Consider the following 17,161-nt stretch of genomic DNA (forward strand, 5'->3'; position numbering starts at 1 on the left):
TTTACTCTCCTTTTCAGAGCGACAAGTAACCTTCTGCTCCGAGACTGTGCAGTATAACATATGTCAGATGTATCTCCTTGACCTGCAGGCTATAGCTGCAACACGGTTTCAGCCCACGACGCCTCCAATCTTTTCTGGCTACAGTCCCGCACACTATACTGTCCATTTGAAATCCATCACACCAACGATGATTTGTACCATCATAAATATTCGCTGTAGCTCATTATATAAAACAGGAATACGGCTTAAGTGTAAATTATTCAGCCATGTTCTAGATCATATTCCTTCCTGTTCTACATTGTAGCCAAAGCATAAACGGGGCATAGGGAGGACATAAAGTCGACGGCCGTACACATTCGGGTTTTCCTAACGGAATGCATTGTATTTATTTGGTCGACTTCGTTAAAAATGTCTGCCTCATTAGCACAATAAATTGTAATATGAGTAATTTCTCCCAGTTTGTCACAATCCTTCTCGCTTTTACACCCACCTGAGTTTAAAATTAGACTATTGCTATGAATAATGACTTTTTCTGTGTAACGAGGTCGGTGCATGCATTTGAATATACACACGTGCACATCACCATTCCAAAACGACGCCCTTGAACGGATTTATTGTCCAGGCCTGGGATTCTTTTTTTTTGCCAGTGCAAGGCAATCAGGCACATATGAGGAGGAACAATCTAATTGATTTCTTCCTGGTTCTGTTCTATTTTCAAGCCTAAGCACTTCACACTTCATGAGGCAAGCAGATCTTTTCTTAACGATCACCCATTATGTATGATATGGGCCTCGGAGCTGATTCAGTACACCCTGATACCTTCCGGTGATTTAGCGGACAGTATCAGCACTGACACTGTTTTTGTCTAGGTTTATTTCTGGAAGAGACTTTTCAGGAGAGGACACAGAGAGATGACTTGGGGTATTCTATATTCCCCGGCGATGACTTCTGAACGCTTGTCACACTTATTGATGACGCTAGTTGAGATTCTGCAGTGTGTACGTGTGTGTGCGTGTGTGAGTTGAAATGAGAAGTGTGTGTGTTTGTGTGTGTGTGTGTGTGTGTGTGTGTGTGTATGCATTCCTCTGTGGACCAACATTGACATCTACTGGAGGAAAGAAAGATCTCAGCCTTAAAAATATATGTTGCAATGATATTTGTAGACCACAAAGAAACGCAGCCTGTATGGCCATACGTTAATAACCGACTTTCAATAAGGTGACATTTGAAGGCCTTCAATACAGACCTCGAAATTATCGCAAACGGAATTACAAGAAAATCAACTGATGGTAAACATATTGGTGAAAGAACACAACAGCTATGCTTTTAATCCCTTAAAAATCGAACAAGCTTTGAAAAATTCAGTAAGAATACAGAAAGTAACAGTAACTGATGTAGCCATCTACTCCCAATAGAAACATCTATAATTAACCCACACAAAAACTTAATGTATCCCTATTCACGGATGACCTTCCTGGGAATTATGGAAACGGAGTTGCTCTTCTAAAATGTTGGTATTTTGTAATGGATTTTAGTAACACCTTCCCAAACAAACTGTCATAATACTGTATTACCTGCCCGCATTTTATAATGATTTCAGATGTTTGTCTCCAAGTGTGTTATGTCGCTATGATATTTAGTTCATTAAAATGAACTCCACCTCGTCTAGGTGAGCCGAGATCTTCTCAGGCTTCCCTTCCGTTATGTCTTTGTCGGGCAGGAGGAAGAACTCTGCTGCCGTGGGCAACCCCGGGAGGACAGTGACTAGGAGCTGCTCTTGGCGCACCCCTGAGGCCTAGAGGGAGAGAAGACAGGAAGGAGGAAGGAAAAAGTAACATTGGAACAAGGACGAGAGAGAAGAACAACAATGCGAAACAAGAAGGAAGTAATAATTATCCGTCTAGATGGTTGGAATTAATTTGACTGCCAGTACTGAGGTAAAGAAAAATTATTGTATTGAGTTCCTAGAGGTTTTATTAAATCATCTAATGTTACTTATGTAACTTTAATAAGATGAACAGTAGGAACGAGGTAATATGTTTTTATATTCTACCAAGTCTAATCCCCTGTTCCAAAAGTGACAAATGAGTTAACTCTACTGTATCTTCCCCTCTTTTGCATGCACCATTCATACAGACCTGCTCAAAGTCCTGCTGGCATACCCTTGGAGAATTGGTAATATACTGTATGTACCATTTGTATAGAAAACATGAGTGAGCAGGCAAAACACGTCTTTCTAATGGGATTCACATATGTAGGTCATAACAGAATGGCATAATCATAAAACAAAACATGGCAACAAAGAAAAGAATGAACTGACCCCTGTTCAAAAGTCTGCATACCCTTAGTTCTTAATACTGTGTATTTCCCCCTTTAGCATCAATGGCAGCGTGCAGTCTTTTGTAATAGTTGTCTATGAGGCCCCGAATTCTTGCAGGTGGTGTAGCTGCTCATTCGTCTTGGCAAAATGCCTCCAGGTCATGCAAAGTCTTGGGTCGTCTTGCATGAACCACACGGTTGAGAGCTCCCCAGAGTGGCTTGATGATATTAAGGTCAGGATTTTTTCACTCCAAATTACAGTGTCCCAGAAGTTGTGAGGCGTATCAAGGTGTTGTCTGGCATGTTGTAACTGGGCTTTTTTGTGGCATTGGTACAGTAAAGGCTTCTTTCTGGCAACTTCATCATGCAGCTCATTTCTGTCCAAGTATCGTCGTATTGTGTCCATCTTTTTAAAGTTCCATTACCTTGTTACACAGGTCTTTTGACAGTTCTTTTCTGCTCCCCATGGCTCAGTACCTAGGCTGCTCAGTGCATCCACGTGAGAGCTAACAAACTCATTGACTATTTATACAATGAGTTTTTAAATTGCAATTTAAAAAGCCACAGGTGCAGGAAATTCACCCTTGATTGCCATTTTCACCTGTGTGTGTCACCCTGGGTGTCTGTAACAAGGCTAATCTGAAACTGCTTTGCAAAGTATGAAAAGGACATTTACAGTTGCTACATGTACACATCTACCTCGGAACCTCATTGCTGCTATCCCTGCATTTCATTTGCACATGCACCTTCAGTTGCCTTCATTGCAGATTTAGAATTGACATTTGCACAATTCGAATGTCATTGTTCAGAAAGACGCTGTGTTATTTGGTGCATTTGATGAATTTACTTTGAACTTAAATGTGACGACTGAGCTACTGTATCTACCCCCTAACAGTGACAACTGAGCTACTGTATCTACCCCCTAACAGTGATAACTGAGCTACTGTATCTACCCCCTAACAGTGATAACTGAGCTACTGTATCTACCCCCTAACAGTGATAACTGAGCTACTGTATCTACCCCCTAACAGTGATAACTGAGCTACTGTATCTACCCCCTAACAGTGATAACTGAGTGACAGTACATCATATATATATATAAAGCCATACATGTGGCCCTGAATTTACAGACGACCAGCAATTCCAGTGCTTAATGTGACTTCAGACTTTATTTTGCCTTGTCGGTCACATCATAAACTGTGATTTGATCTCAGCCCAGACTTGTTACAGTAAATCCATTGTAGAGAAAGCCACAGATCTCCAGCAAAAACGCCTGGTCAAGGTTCTGTTTTACTACATACTGCAAACTGAGTGTGTGCGGGTGTGTGTTGGTTTGTACTTTGTATCTGTAGTAAACAGTTTGACCACTCACATGGACCATGGCATTCTTAATGACTCTGCTGACGTCCAGTCTCCACTCTGCAACATCTGGGTTGTGATCATCCAAATTGGATGAGAAGGCTAAGAGATGCGACCTAAAATATTCTACACAGGCAAAAAACAGGCATTTGAAAATCAGCTGAGGATGACATTTCTATTTCTGTCCTTTTGCACATTGTCAAATTAATAAGCAGTAAAACATTCCTTTGAAACAATTTTGAATAGCTACTCTAAATAGCTCCTATCAGCCAGTGTCCACAACATTAAAAACTACCAAGTAAACTCCTTTATGTATACTAGAACAGCGACCCCATAACAGGGGAAATAAAAAGGGCATTATACACGGCTGTCAAGCTGTTTACAACACAAAATGACTAAATCCCACAGCGGTTGTCATGGCCGCCGGGCTCCCAGCTCACCATGGACGGCGATGGTTTTCCGGTCCTGCAGGATTGCGTTCCCAGCGGACACCTGTACGGTGACAGTGTTGACACCTTCCCGAGAGAACGTGCACGCCACGCTCCCTTCCAGGGTGATTATCGGCTGCAAGGAGAAGGAGATGAGAGAGAAATGGGGGCGGTGGGAGGGGGATGCAGAGGGAGGGGCAGAGATAAAGGGGAAGAGAGAGAGAAAGGTGTCCCATGAGAGGCACTTAACAACCTGGTTCACATCTCACACAGACGCTATTTACACCACAGACGCCGTTCGCGGCACAGACGCCATTCGCAGACACTATTTACACCCCAGACACTATTTACACTACAGATGCCATTTACACTACAGATGCCATTTACACTACAGATGCCATTTACACTACAGATGCCATTTACACTACAGATGCCATTTACACTACAGATGCCATTTACACCCCAGATGCCATTTACACCCCAGATGCCATTTACACCACAGATGCCATTTACACCACAGATGCCATTTACACCCCAGATGCCATTTACACCACAGTTGCCATTTACACCACAGTTGCCATTTACACCACAGTTGCCATTTACACCACAGTTGCCATTTACACCACAGTTGCCATTTACACCACAGTTGCCATTTACACCACAGTTGCCATTTACACCACAGTTGCCATTTACACCACAGTTGCCATTTACACCACAGATGCCATTTACCCCACAGATGCCATTAACCCCACAGATGCCATTAACCCCACAGGTGCCATTTACCCCACAGGTGCCATTTACACCCCAGATGCCATTTACACCCCAGATGCCATTTACACCCCAGATGCCATTTACACCCCAGATGCCATTTACACCCCAGATGCCATTTACACCCCAGATGCCATTTACACCACAGATGCCATTTACACCACATATGCCATTTACCCCACAGATGCCATTTACACCCCAGATGCCATTTACACCCCAGATGCCATTTACACCCCAGATGCCATTTACACTACAGATGCCATTTACACCCCAGATGCCATTTACACTACAGATGCCATTTACACTACAGATGCCATTTACACTACAGAAATGTGGGTAGGCAGGCAGGCAGGCAGAAAAAACCCCACACATGCGCTACACAACCATGTACAACACACAATAGCCTCCCCGAGGAACAACTGTAACTGTCCTGTGAGATGTATGCCACCAGCGCTTCTCTCTGTCTCTCAGTACTCACATCTCCATTCCTTCTCAAAATGGCTCAGAGATCCTAAATCAGCAGAGTTTCTATGCTTTCCAGTAGCTGTATTTGTAGCGCAGGGTAATTCAGATATATGTACAACCTTTTATTAAGTTGCCCTAATTACACTAACAGCCTGGTAGATACATTAAGGAGTAGCTAGAGTTCCAGTACTTGCTATTGTAACCACATGGTTGTGGTAGTCTCGGAAACGGTTATTACATATTTGGAAAAGCGAATGTGGAGGCGATTCATTCCCTTGTCTAATACTATTCATTGTGTGCGGCTACTCACGTCTCACATTCCGTTGCGCCGCTATGTTATTGTTTTGCAATTACACATGAAATTCACCTGTAAATTACTATGTTAAGAAATCTGACTCTGTGTAACTACAAGATGCCACTGCTATTGAATCCACATGTAATACCAGGGTTGACGAATTGTCTAGACACTGGTAACAATTTTAAAATGACCCCAATCAGTATCAAGCAACTTGATGTAAAATGAAAACCAGTATCCATCCTAGGTTTAGTTCCGGCACGTGTATCAGTCAAGAATACGATTCTCGATTTTCAGGCTTCTACAAAAATGCTAAATCTTAGCAGGAATCCAACGTTTAGGTTCACTTTATCAAGCCCTCGCTCACGATTCTCCATTGAGCAAATCAGTTTTTTCGTAAGTCCCGCCAATTAAGCGCTGGCGTGACTACCAACCAACATACGAGTTACAGTCAATCAGGTCTGCCAGCCTATCAACATTGCATTCAACTCAGCAGTGATTAAAGAAACACAACGGGTCAACGACAAGGAAATACACTGACTCGCATATGGCTACCAAAACGTCCAATCAACTCCTAGCTTGATTTGCAGTGTGCTGAAAAACATGACAGCTGAGCACCATAATCTACTACTGTACATGTTCTTCTACATGTTCTGTGGCTAAACAAGGACAAATGCTGTCAAGAGAATAGCCTTTGTACATGAGAGATTCAAAGGCCTAGTTGCTTTTCTCCACCATTGAAATGTGTAGTTTAAAGCTACGGTTTGTTTCAACTGAATGGGATTATTTGGTCTCCACAATGGAGGGGTGTACTAGTTAAAATGATTAAGAAACTGACTGCATTTCAATATCAATCTGTTCTTTCTTCTCTGATTGTAGACCAAACCAAATGCTCATTTTCCCTACATTGCACAATTATATTCTGTCATCATCATAATAATCACAGATCACTGCTGTGAAGTCTGACTCTTTAGAGAAACTATTTTTGAAACAAGTTTTAATGAGTTGACTCTCCCCACAGAGGTGATGCAGCTTGTTAGGAACCCGGTCTGTACAGATGAAACGGAAGAAGAAAAAAAAAAAACTTTGACACAATATATTACTATTAAAACACTTCATTTCAGTCTCCTGGGTGGCTTATCAGAAGGATTTAAATAAAAGGCCTTTCTAACATTGTGTTCATGGACGTTTTTTCGTACCATTTAAACACGAATAATCCCATGCTGAAAATGCCTGGACTGCCACGCACACAGACATTTTCCAGAATATGAAAATTGGCCACAAACCGGTTACAGCTACCAGCGACACCAAGATACAGATAGCCAGTAACAAAGACCTCAGGTCGGCAGCCACTCTGATGCAACTCCTTTGCACTGGTTGTCATGTCAACCACTAGCGGATACACCGTGACAGAGATGCCCAGTAACGAGCGCGATAAGCTCGCAAGGCATGTAGATACAACTCCTTTTCACTGGTCGCCACGTTAACTACCAGCGGCGACCGACGTGACGCTGATGCCCAGTAACAAGCACCTCAGGTTGGCGACACGTCAAAACAACTCCGGTGAGCCGGATGCCATAACGTTATCCAGCCAGGACACAATGGCATAGATGAGATGCCCAGTTAACCGTCTCTATATTCCTCATCTACTACATTGTAGTTATAAAGTAATACAAAAAGTGTATTACGTTGCGGGCTGCTGGGTAAATACATGTATTTCCACTGTAAAAACATGTTGGTTTTTAATGGTTATTACAATGGAAGTACATAATAATTATAAAGTTTATACCTTACAGGTTCTCACTCAATATTACATTGCTTGCTTCTGGCTGGGTACAATATAGTTACAAGTATCTTACAATGTTCTAACATTATGCTTAATCTGATATAAGTTTTGACCAAGGTTATAACAACCTCAGTGAAAATGAGGTAATGACAGGGTTTTCCTTGTTGCAATGTCACCATGTCCTGGACAAGTTTATCAACACTGGTACAAACTTTGGATTTGACAGTAGTGGCACACAGAACTTTTGAATTTTTAATTTATTTTGATATGATTTACTGATTTAGGCAAAAGTTAGATACAAATTCACATACAATTTATTTGTTTCATCATGGAAAATACAGAATGTGTTTACACACATGGAATAACATCCTGTTATTTCATGATTACAGACTCAGTAAAACAGTATCATGTTGTTACGTAGTTATACCTATTTAACTCTGTGGAACTTTAAGGTATAACATTTGTTAATTATAGACAATTTAGAACAAATTAATATAAGTGTTATATTTCTATAATTTTTAAAATCTTTCTTCAGTTTGTGTTGTATGTAGTGGATGTACAATAAAACTACAAGTCCCAGCAGTGCTGAAGATTCTCATCTCACCTCAGTGTTGTTTCCAAACCACCAGATGTAGGTGACCGTTCCTACTTGGCTGGGCCACAGCACAGCAGTCAGGTTGACTTCCTTGTTCTTCACCGCCACAAAGGGAGCCGAGAGATGGATGTACTCCAGCTGACCTACTCAAAGCACAAATACATCACACTGAACCCACTCAGACTCTTCACAAAGAGCCCCTATCAAATGACACAAAAGTGTTCACCCTTCCCAAAACTGGAGCAACAGTGAACTGACCCCACAGTGAATGTTCTGGTCTTCGTAATATTTCAAACTAATGCCCAAACAATCGGACTGCATTCAGAACACTTGCATTTTAAATCAACCAAATCAAATCAAACAAGGACCAAATAAGAGAGCTGCATTCAGACTCATCCCCCTCCGGGGTCCCTTTCTGTGTGAAACGAAGGCGAACTGCATTCAGAGGACCCGGTTCATTCAGGGTAGTTGCGGTCGCCATCTCTGAGTTATTTGTCATCCCTGGCTCTCCTGAGCCGCCACTGGCCCTATTTGTAAAGGCCGGCATATCCGGCCCGACAGACTGGAAGGTTCCACGGCTCCCTGATCAATAAGTCAACTCCGTTACATCTGTCACCCGCCAAACCACCGGGGGGGGGTGGTCAGCACGGTCAACTCGCATGGTTTAGTTGAAGTAGCCTGAAGGACAATACGGAATGGCTTGACTTGAAAAGTAATGGGATTGAGGAGACCGCATAGATCTCCGTCCTGTTTGGCGAGGTAGGACAATGAAATACACGAGACGCAAGCAAGAACACGTGTGTCACGCGGGCACAGCAGAAAACTACATCCCGTGTTTCCGCGCAAGGACATGCCACAAATGTACAGTGCGAGACATCTTGTGGGGAGAAGTGCCCGGGGCGTTACGAATCGTCCGCTCCCCCGACCTGTGTTCGAGTGGGTTCATAGCTACACCCCACAGGCTGAAGACCACTTAGACGCGGTTAAAGGCCACACGTGGCTGTTTGATGAAAAGCGTGCCTTGGCGGACCACGGTGAGAGAGACAGACTTACACGCGACGTGGAGGTAGAGCACCACGCTCTCAGAGCCCAGGCTGTTCTCTCCGGTGGCCGTGACACGGTAAATCCCCACCGCCTTGTAGACATGCCGGATGCCGTCCTCGATGGAGCTGATGTTGGAGTACGTCAGCGCGTGGCCGTCCCCGAAGTCCACCATGATGCTCGTCCTGGCTCCGTCCCCCTACACACACGACGTACAGAAAACACCATAACGGAGCCACATTTATTCAAATCAATACTTAAACGTGTTACTTGGGAGCGTTTGACCTAAACGCGGTATTATGGAAGAGCCACGTATTTCAGTGCTACTGAAAATGTTAAAGATGAGCACCTCCTCTAGAAACACCAGGAAGGTGACGTTGGTGCCCAGCGTGGCGGTGAGCTTCCCCTCGCTGGTGACGAGGTGGAGGCCTTTGGGGGCCTGGGTGGGGCAGTGCTGTCTCCTGGCTGTGTACTCTGCTATCACTCCCGCCGTGCAGTTATTGGACACCACCTTCCTGTAACTGAAAAGTAAAAAGGCCACCACCACGGTTAAAACACGCCCCGCCCCCACCCCCCCCCCCTCCCCCCTCCCCGCGCGCATGCGCCGGTGGACACGGGAGCATACAGAAGAACCGCGTTCGCTCGAACAGGTAGGATCGCCGAGAAACGCATTCCCGGTCAGCGACGACAACCCCCGGAATGACGGCGTGAGGCGTGGGCGATTAAGGAAAGAGCGACGGAGGCCGTTTGGGAATACGCCGACATGCCGGGGTGCACCTTCGCTGTTCGTTTTTTCGTCGGGGGGAGCGAATGATTGGAGGCCATTCGGGAGTCCCGAGGATCGGCCGCTTACCCGGTGCTGTTGAGGAAGGTCGTCCCGGTGGTGCAGCTCCTGGACATAGACGACGGGAGGAACCAAAAGGCGGGGGTGCACTTTCCGTCACTACGCCTCTCGTAGCCATAGTCACTGTTAAGTACGGATCGAACCAAAAGTAAAGCTGTTCAGTGACGCGCCACGAAATGCTACTTCCTGCTGTTCCCGCCGCTGCCTGAAACAGACGACCCTGGAGACTCAAAACAGGTTAGTATTTCAATGACAATTGGAAACTGTACAGAGGTAAAAACCTGGGCGTTTTAGGTTGTGTTTCACTGTCATGCGTGATTTTAGATTATATGACTCGTACATTTTTTTTTTTAAATAATAAAAAAAAGAGAGCCAGGGATGACGTGATATAGAGCCCTTTTTGGGGTCAAAACAGAGTTGACAACAAGTTTTACAGTTAAAATTGCCTTTCAAATGTTTTTATTTTCACAGCTCCAGGTTGTTTGTCTTGGAATCAGAATACAAACAGGCACACGCCTCAGCGAAATGATAGGAACAAATTGGCCCAATTAGGCTGACAGGCACAGAGATGCAGAAGTGTTGTGATTATTAATGAACGCTATTAAGCCCAATGTTTTATCATCTCTTACTGAAACTCTCTCACTCAAGGGCCCACGGATGTGGGAACTAACAAAGGCAACATTAATAACACTGATAGCGAATTCAAAGGGATGGATTGTGGAGGTTGCCGCAAATATGTTTTGAAAGGGTGTCATTGACGAACAGTGTCACCGGCCACTGCTGAAAGCCACATAAGGCAGTGAGGAGAGTGGATTTCTTAAACGTATGGTGACATTGAGCCTAAAACAATGGCTCAATGCCCCCCCCCCCCCGCCCCCAAAAGACACCTTCACTTCCTATCCCCAGGCAAACTTGGATCCTGGCACCCCTCGTCTCTGTGTTTTTTCCCTTCATACCCCGTCACACACACACACACACACACACACACACACACACACAGCTTGGAGTGGTGCAGCTGGCTGCTTCCTATTTAGCTGGGCCACCCTTCAGGAGAAACCAGAAGCTAAGCCTCTTCTGCAATTCTAATCTGGAGGGAGCCCCACCGTGACGGTGATCCGTTATCTTCTCATCTTTCCCTTCCATCCCCTCTGTTTCCCGTTTGCTTCTCTGTCCTCCGCCCCATATGTCCGCGGTAGATTGACAGGGCAGTGAGAGTGGTCGCAGCGGGAGTGCGTGTGTTCCAGCAGTGTGTCGGAGTCTCTCCTCCAGGAACCTCGCCCAGTTGCTCTTATTTGATCTATTCCAGTTCTTTTCTGTTACTAACATGCCCAAATTCAATTCACCCGTGAATCGCAAACAATTACAAACGACGAGTTCAAACATTGTAATTACACTGTATGTACAGATGTAACTAACAAGCAACGATACACAAGTTAAGGCCAATTCATTTGGACTAACGTGTCGTCCACTCACCATTCAAAGTCGGCCTCCGTGCAGTCGCAAGGTGCAGAGGTCATTGTGACCGAGTACGTCTTACCCATAACGCACCTGGCTATGGGCTTCAACTTCCTGTAGATTCTCTTCACTCCCATGATGCACGGCTCGCCCTTTGAATAGATTTCACGGGAGAAAAAAAGAAGCTTTTGTCACGTTTCACACCATGGCCATAAACAATGTACTGTGGTGCAATGAACCATGCTTATATCAAACTGTGTGAGAAGCCGTGCTGTTGTTGTTGTGTTTTTTTTTTTTTTTTACTTTAGTTGGCCGTTGTTGCTCACTAAGGCCCAAGCTGTGCCTGTGAGCGCCTAGCAACAATGCACATAAAACACTTCTGTGCCCTACACTTAAGTTACTGCTCACTTGAGTTGGTTTCAGAAAAAGAGTGAGATCTTTATGTAAATAGGAATGTGCCGGGTGAATAAATTGATTCTCCTGAGTTGAAAAAGTATCATACTTTAAATACACAATACATAAATATGGATGTCTACCAGCACATTAATCTGAGATTCTGTTTTGCTCCACTACAGTAATCCAGGGCAAATGTACTTGTCCTATGAAACCAATGTCAGTGATGAGATGCTGTCGTTGCACTTATAGCAGATATATGTGGTCTTGTAATCCATGGTGTTCAATATGATAGCACAAAACAGTGACTGGTCCAAACCATCTTATAGACTCAAACGTAATTCGACCCTGCTACTTAGGGAAATATAAAAATGACGGACTTTCAAAACATACCACAACGGTCAATCCTATAGGTATGGTTCCCAATCTGTTCTTGGGGTGGCCTTTAGATCCAGCCGCCTAAAACTTTCCTTCAATAAAAGCCTTTGAACTGTTGTCCACTTTTACGGCTAATTGTCGGGATCCTCAGGACTGGCCCAAGCCAATGGTTGCCTGAGTCAATTACGGAAGCTCGGTCAGAATAAAGTACTCGGTCGTGTCTGTCTTTTTGGCTTGGGACCCAGCCAGGCTTGAGCATCCATTCTGGCCTAAACGTAAGCTGTGTCTTAGGGAGAGTTACTACAAAGACATCCATACAACAATTAGGAATACGACTAAGTGCTTTTAGGGCAGAGAGAGTGTGTGTTCGGCCGCTGTCCAGGGAAGAGTCCTGCATCTCAAAAAAAAGTAGATAGGGGAGTGATCAGGCAGCACACGCACAATTCAAATGGTCTGGTGTTTGATCAAGGCTCCTGCTTCATCTAGGCTTCTCTATCAGGTCAATTAAAATAGATGGAGGATTGGGGGAATGGCCCTGGAGAATGCATAATGCGAGAGGTTAATTTGATCAAATTTGCCGACATGATATCTCCTTTTGAAGAAGTCAGGCCAAGTGAAAAGTTGTATCATAACCTTTAAAAGTTTCTGTGATACTTCAAAATAGATGTAAGAGCAAGATATTAAGCGCAACGCACGCTCTTATGATGAAAGTACTAGTCAACGTTGGGTGTTCACGTTCTGGCTCTAAATAGATTTTAAATGAAAATAGTAAGCATAACTTTGATAGTGCACATATGCTTTTCCCTGTGGATGTATTCTGAACAGAAGCGTTTCAGTCTAAAAGCACAGTGAGTGGGGTTGCCAGTGCTACATATTAGGAGCTGCCTGGTGTATGAAATGAAAGGCCAAGGTGGGGCTTTGAACAAATCTTCTGCAGACACAGTTATGTAGAGGCTATTTCCTAGTTGTGTAGGTGTTATGTCTGATTATTATGTAGAGGCTATTACCTAGTTGTGTAGGTGTTATGTCTGATTATTATGTAGAGGCTATTACCTAGTTGTGTAGGTGTTATGTCTGATTATTATGTAGAGGCTATTACCTAGTTGTGTAGCGGTCATGTCTGATGGTTATGTAGAGGCTATTACCTGGTTGTGTAAGCATCATGTCCGATGGTTCTGCAGAGGCTATTACCTGGTTGTGTAGGTGCCATGTCTGGTAGTCCCCCTCAGTACATCTCCTGTTGAAGATGGACCTGAAATCTATTTTGACCAATTGCCACTCGGACCGGTGACTGACGTGACCAAAGATCCTGCAAAGAGTAAAAACAAATACATACAGTACCATTCAAAAGTTTTGGATCACTTAGAAATGTCCTTGTTTTCCTATTCAAACATACATGAAATGGGTTTGAGTAGGAAATAAAGCAAAACTAATAGGATATTGTCATTGACATTGGTCATAAATAATTATTTTTAATTGAAATAATACCTGTGTCCTTCATACTTTGCTTTTGTCAAAGAATCCTCCATTTGCAGCAATTTCAGCCTCGCAGACCTTTAGTTGCAGACATTCTAGTTGTCTTTTTGTTGAGGTATTCTGAAGAGATTTCACCCGATGCTTCCTGAAACACCTCCCACAAGTTATACTGGCTTGATGGGCACTTGTACCATGTGGTCAAGCTCCTCCCACAACTCAGTAGGGTTGGGATTCGGTGACTGTACTGGCCACTCCGTTATAGGCAAAATACCAGCTCACGGCTTCTTCCCTAAATAGTTTTGAAGTTGTGCTTTAGTTCAATGTCCAGTTGTAGGAGGACATTGGCTCAAATCAAGCGCTGTCCACAGGGTATGGCATTGCAAAATCGAGTGATAGGCTTCTTTCTTCAAGATCCCTTTTACCCTGTACAAATCTCTCACTTTACCACCACCAATCTCCCCAGACCATCACATTCCCTCCACTATCTTTTCATCTGGTCTGGGTCTCACAAATGTTCTTTGTGATCCATACACCTCAAACCTTTTCCAATTTTCTTCTGTCCAGTTTCTGTGTTCTTTTGCTAATCTTAATCTTTTCTTTTTATTGGCCAGTCTGAGACATGGCTTGTTCTTCGCCTAGAAGGCCGGCATCCCGGGTCGCTTATTCACTGTTGACGTTGAGACTGGTGTTTTGCAGGTACTATTTACAGAAGCTGCCATTTGAGGACGTGTAAGGCGTCTGTTTCTCGACATAAATGTATCTGTCCTCTCGCTCAGTTGTGCAGCGGTGCCTCTCACTCCCTTTATCTATTCTGGTTACAGTCAGTTTGTGCTGTACTGTTAAGGCCTTCTGTTTCTTGACAATTTCTCACATGGAACAGCTTTTGTTTTAAGAATAGACTGACGAGTTTCAGGAGAAAGTGCTTTGTTTCTGGACATTTTCAATCTGTAATCGAACCCACAATTTCTGATGCTTCAGATCCTAAATCTAAAGAAGGCCAGTTTTATTGCTTCTTTAATCAGCACAATCATTTTCAGCTGTGCTAACATCATTGAAAAAGGGTTTTCTAATGATCAATTAGCCTTTTAAAATGATGAAGTTGGATTAGCAAACAACATGTCATTGGAAAACAGGAGCGATGGTTGCTGATAAAGGGCCTCTGGGCGCCTATGTAGATATTCCTTAAAAAAGAAAATCTCTCGTTTTCAGCTACAATAGTCATTTGTCAAAGTTAGTAATGTCTACACTATTTCTGATTAATTTGATGTTATTTTAAAGGACCAAAATGTTGTTTAACTTTCAAAAACAAGGACATTTCTAAGTGACCCCAAATGTTTAAACATTAGCCTACGTTCCACTGCTGTAGAACACTGAAGAACATACTGGAACATTGATTCAGTTGACACCAGAGGGAAGGTTAAAACAAAGGAGCCAAACTGGCGAGCGTTATGCATATAGCATTCCTATTAGGAACTCCCTGAGCCGTCAGGGCTCAATTAAAAAAGACTTGGAAAGAGTGGTGGGAGCTGCACAAAAAAATAAATAAATGTAAAGCTAATATACACTTATTTGCCTATACAAACTCCAGCCTAGGGGAGTAGCATTCGTCAACTAATGGAAATCACTACTGAGTTTAAATGAATAAAAAAAAAAAAAAAGAGATATGCGCATCCCTTCCAGAGCAGAAACGATGACACACCACATCAAAGGAACATACCCACGTCTCTGAGAAAACTCCTCTTGGAGTTGACCTCCTCGCTGCCTTAATTAAACAACACGTTTATCACCGCCAATCCCTGGAGCGAAGGACCAAGGCGCCAGTCCATAACGGTCTCTAAACGTAAACCCGTTATTAATTGATAAGGAAATCGTGTAAGATGTGCTAATGATAAATAATGAGGGGCCCGTGCGGAGATGCTTAGAATCGCTATCTAAAAATAGCTGCTTTCTCCCCCTGTCAGAGCTGTCAGCCATCTCCAACGTCACGTCTCACAACCCTGCCTCGGCTGGTTCATAGGAGCCTACAGATCAACACCGAGAGTCATCCGTCTTCTCCTCCGCTTTCCGTCTCTCGCCCTTTCTCATCCTCCGTCCCTATTTTCCCTCCCTCTATTGTTTTTTACTCCTCCCTCTACCTCTCCCTCCATCCCTTGCTGCAACCGTCGCCGTTTCGAGGCAGCCGCGGCCCCGCGCTTCCGCTGCGGCTCCGACTACAAAGTCCTCTGTCTGTCCGTCAACGTGTTAGAACGATGACAGGTGTCATGAAGCATTGATGAAGGCACTGAGGGAAACCGTCTGCAGCAGAGAGCCGAGCCTCAAGTTTTACGCCAGCCAGTGCAATAAGAGCAGTTCCATGTCATGTACAATCATGTAATAGTACAGCTAAGTGGGTCATTCGAGAAGGAACAAAGTTCTGGAAGAAAATGAAAACTTTTATGCCGTGTTTATTAAACTATACAGACAACTGTGCTACATAAAGCAGAGCTAACTTTTACAGACCTACTTTCCTCCTCGCCCCTTTTTACGTTGTCAAATCCCTATCGTTTTTGATCATTTTTTTCCCCCTGGTGTTCCTCAAATGGACAGTTCTGCTGTCGTGCGCCGTTGCCAGTCCCCCGACACCTTTGATGTCTCTGTTTTTCCAATCGGGAGACAGAAGGTTTTTGATGTGAGGCTAGACCTTAAGAGCAACGTATTGCGTTCAAGTTGGAGAAATGGCCCGTCATCTTGTCGTTCCTTGATAGGTTTAGAAAACAAACACATTAAGCTAACACATCTTCACAGATGTGGGTCAGGCGACCGTGTAAACACTCGTGTTAACATAAACATGCTAATGATCGTGACGTTAGAGCGGCAGCCCTGTCGCCGTACACCTTTGAGCCGCGGTTTGAATCCTGAATACGCCACGCTCAGAGTTCCCCCTTATCAGTCATCCCCCCTCAACAGGAGTAAAACTGGTTGAATCCGGTTAGCTCACGTCATGATTAAAGTCTCCTCTCCTGGCTCGCCCAGCAGCCCGTCCACAAACAGCGGCGACGTGGTAAAACTGTACTTGTTCCACTGCCGGCCCTCGTCAAAACTCATCCTGCGGAGAAAACCCGCACACACACAATTACACCAAACAATTGTACAGCGTATGACACACTGTAGCATTAACGCATCATATACCGGACTTCTATGAGAGAGAGCAGGGAAACAGAATGTATTATCGTTTGGTTGGTTTGAACCATTTCACCATGGTACAGGACGCGGGCGCGGCATTTCTAAGGCGCTGAAGTGTAAAGCTCACCACATGCAAGGGACAGCGAAAGGGGAAATGAAACGACATCGGTAGAAGTCGGGACAATCTCACGGTTGGCCGGTCCTGAATTACGCTAATAACTTCCTATGTTCTTAGACATAGTCATTACACTGTCCGTGAGGTTTCTCTCCCTCAGAGAAGGAGGGAGGTGAGCAGGCTAACGAGAAAGAGTCAAAGTAAACAATGAAAACGAGGAAGAGGAGCGGGGGGTGGTACACAAATGGCCGACAGGATGGATGCAGGCCATGAGAAGGGAGG

The 17,161-nt window shown here is 44.1% G+C and overlaps 1 protein-coding gene across 4 annotated transcripts in view; it reads right to left on the reverse strand.

Annotated features, from left to right (window-relative positions):
• Nucleotides 1-17,161, reverse strand: part of LOC105012299 (VPS10 domain-containing receptor SorCS1) — a 146,284-nt gene that overhangs the window by 8,561 nt on the left and 120,562 nt on the right. For 3 of the 4 annotated variants that reach the window (XM_013135333.4, XM_029122020.2, XM_029122021.2), the window contains exons 14-23: nt 16,580-16,687; nt 13,318-13,435; nt 11,374-11,507; nt 9,910-10,023; nt 9,406-9,577; nt 9,069-9,255; nt 8,025-8,158; nt 4,119-4,242; nt 3,692-3,804; nt 1,661-1,795 (exon numbers count right to left, since the gene is read on the reverse strand). In XM_013135333.4, the coding sequence (XP_012990787.2) occupies nt 1,661-1,795; nt 3,692-3,804; nt 4,119-4,242; nt 8,025-8,158; nt 9,069-9,255; nt 9,406-9,577; nt 9,910-10,023; nt 11,374-11,507; nt 13,318-13,435; nt 16,580-16,687 (1,339 nt within the window). The remainder of the gene's footprint in view (nt 1-1,660; nt 1,796-3,691; nt 3,805-4,118; nt 4,243-8,024; nt 8,159-9,068; nt 9,256-9,405; nt 9,578-9,909; nt 10,024-11,373; nt 11,508-13,317; nt 13,436-16,579; nt 16,688-17,161) is intronic. The other variant, XM_029122019.2, reaches the window with a different exon arrangement.

Source organism: Esox lucius, chromosome 9 (genome assembly GCF_011004845.1).
Source record: "Esox lucius isolate fEsoLuc1 chromosome 9, fEsoLuc1.pri, whole genome shotgun sequence".
In the NCBI taxonomy this organism is placed as follows: Eukaryota; Metazoa; Chordata; class Actinopteri; order Esociformes; family Esocidae; genus Esox; species Esox lucius.